The 1,280-nt window shown below is 36.4% G+C and overlaps 1 protein-coding gene across 1 annotated transcript in view; it reads left to right on the top strand.

The window, feature by feature from the left end:
- The window catches only part of cacna2d3a (calcium channel, voltage-dependent, alpha 2/delta subunit 3a), a 192,817-nt gene that overhangs the window by 24,322 nt on the left and 167,215 nt on the right, over positions 1–1,280 (top strand). The window contains exon 4 of the mRNA XM_016493046.1: positions 246–305. Within this exon, the coding sequence (XP_016348532.1) occupies positions 246–305 (60 nt within the window). The remainder of the gene's footprint in view (positions 1–245; positions 306–1,280) is intronic.

Raw genomic sequence — 1,280 nt, 5'->3', positions numbered from 1 at the left:
TATATATACCAATAGTCAGTATATCACCTAGGCTTGGATTGAAGTAATATTTCCACTTATAATGCAAGTATCTTTGTAAGAGAAAATTGATTTGTCTTCTTTATTATTTTAGAGCGGGATCAACTGCAGTGTGTGTGCATGTGCTGTGTGTGACTATGTACAGGAAGCGCTAAATGAATGATGGGGAGATAACAAACGGAATCCATTAAAACAGGCCAATAATATCCATTTGTCTTGCCCTCCAGCGGTTGGTGGAAGCAGCAGAGGAAGCCCACCTGAATCATGAGGAGGATCCTGAACTACAGGTGAGAAACAGCGGGGGTTACCATGGAAACTGCATCTCTTCACCAGGGCAATGGCACTTAATGAGTGATGTTCAGCCGTAACTGATTGCTATTAAAAATTCTGTGGAGCTTACCATCAATTATATGACCTTACCTCAATCACACATAGGAATATTAAATATAAATAATTGGCACTTAATGAGTGATGTTCAGCCGTAACTGATTGCTATTAAAACTTCTGTGGAGCTTACCATCAATTATATGACCTTACCTCAATCACACATAGGAATATTAAATATAAATAATGTATGTGTGTGCATAAATTACACAGTAATCAAATTCTTTGTACAAAGCAATATACATGAAGCATATGTACTTCTATTTAGAACTTGAATTGTTTGTCATTAGATTCTCTGAATGCACTGCACTAGAGCATCCATTACTTAGACAATCTCTGTCACTGCTCATATAAAGGTTGAAGGTTAATCTACTGTAAAAAGCCATTTATTTTTTCTCACATGGAAAGCCGCGGGTTTCCCATAGAAATACAAGGAGCTTGAGCAGTCGGTGAGGGTGGAGGAGATTGATGGAATCAAACTGGTGAAGAAACTTGCTGGGGAAATGGAGCAGATGTTCCACAAGAAGGCTGAAGCTATAAAGGTAACTGTCTTTGCATGTTTTAAATAGAGAGTTTTATTGGGTTTATCAGCATAAAGATTGGTGCAGGTTATTCAGGCCAAGAACATTATAGCCAGTTAAAATACAAATGTTTCCAGCAAAATGTAAAATACAGTAAAAACCAAGTAAACAACAACCAAGGTCTCTCTTCCATACAGTTTTCCTCTAAAAAAAAACACTCAAAAAATGTATCTGATATTCTCCACAATACATAGTAACAAACAGCAATATTTACTTACATTTTTTTTTTTATCATCTAGCATGAATCAAAGTCCATCATACACTCAAAACATATCTTACACACACACACACACACAC

Source organism: Sinocyclocheilus anshuiensis, unplaced genomic scaffold (assembly GCF_001515605.1).
Source record: "Sinocyclocheilus anshuiensis isolate Anshui unplaced genomic scaffold, SAMN03320099.WGS_v1.1 scaffold1894, whole genome shotgun sequence".
Taxonomy (NCBI): domain Eukaryota; kingdom Metazoa; phylum Chordata; class Actinopteri; order Cypriniformes; family Cyprinidae; genus Sinocyclocheilus; species Sinocyclocheilus anshuiensis.
Note: the sequence above shows the minus strand (reverse complement) of the source record. Positions and strands in the feature narration are given on the sequence as shown.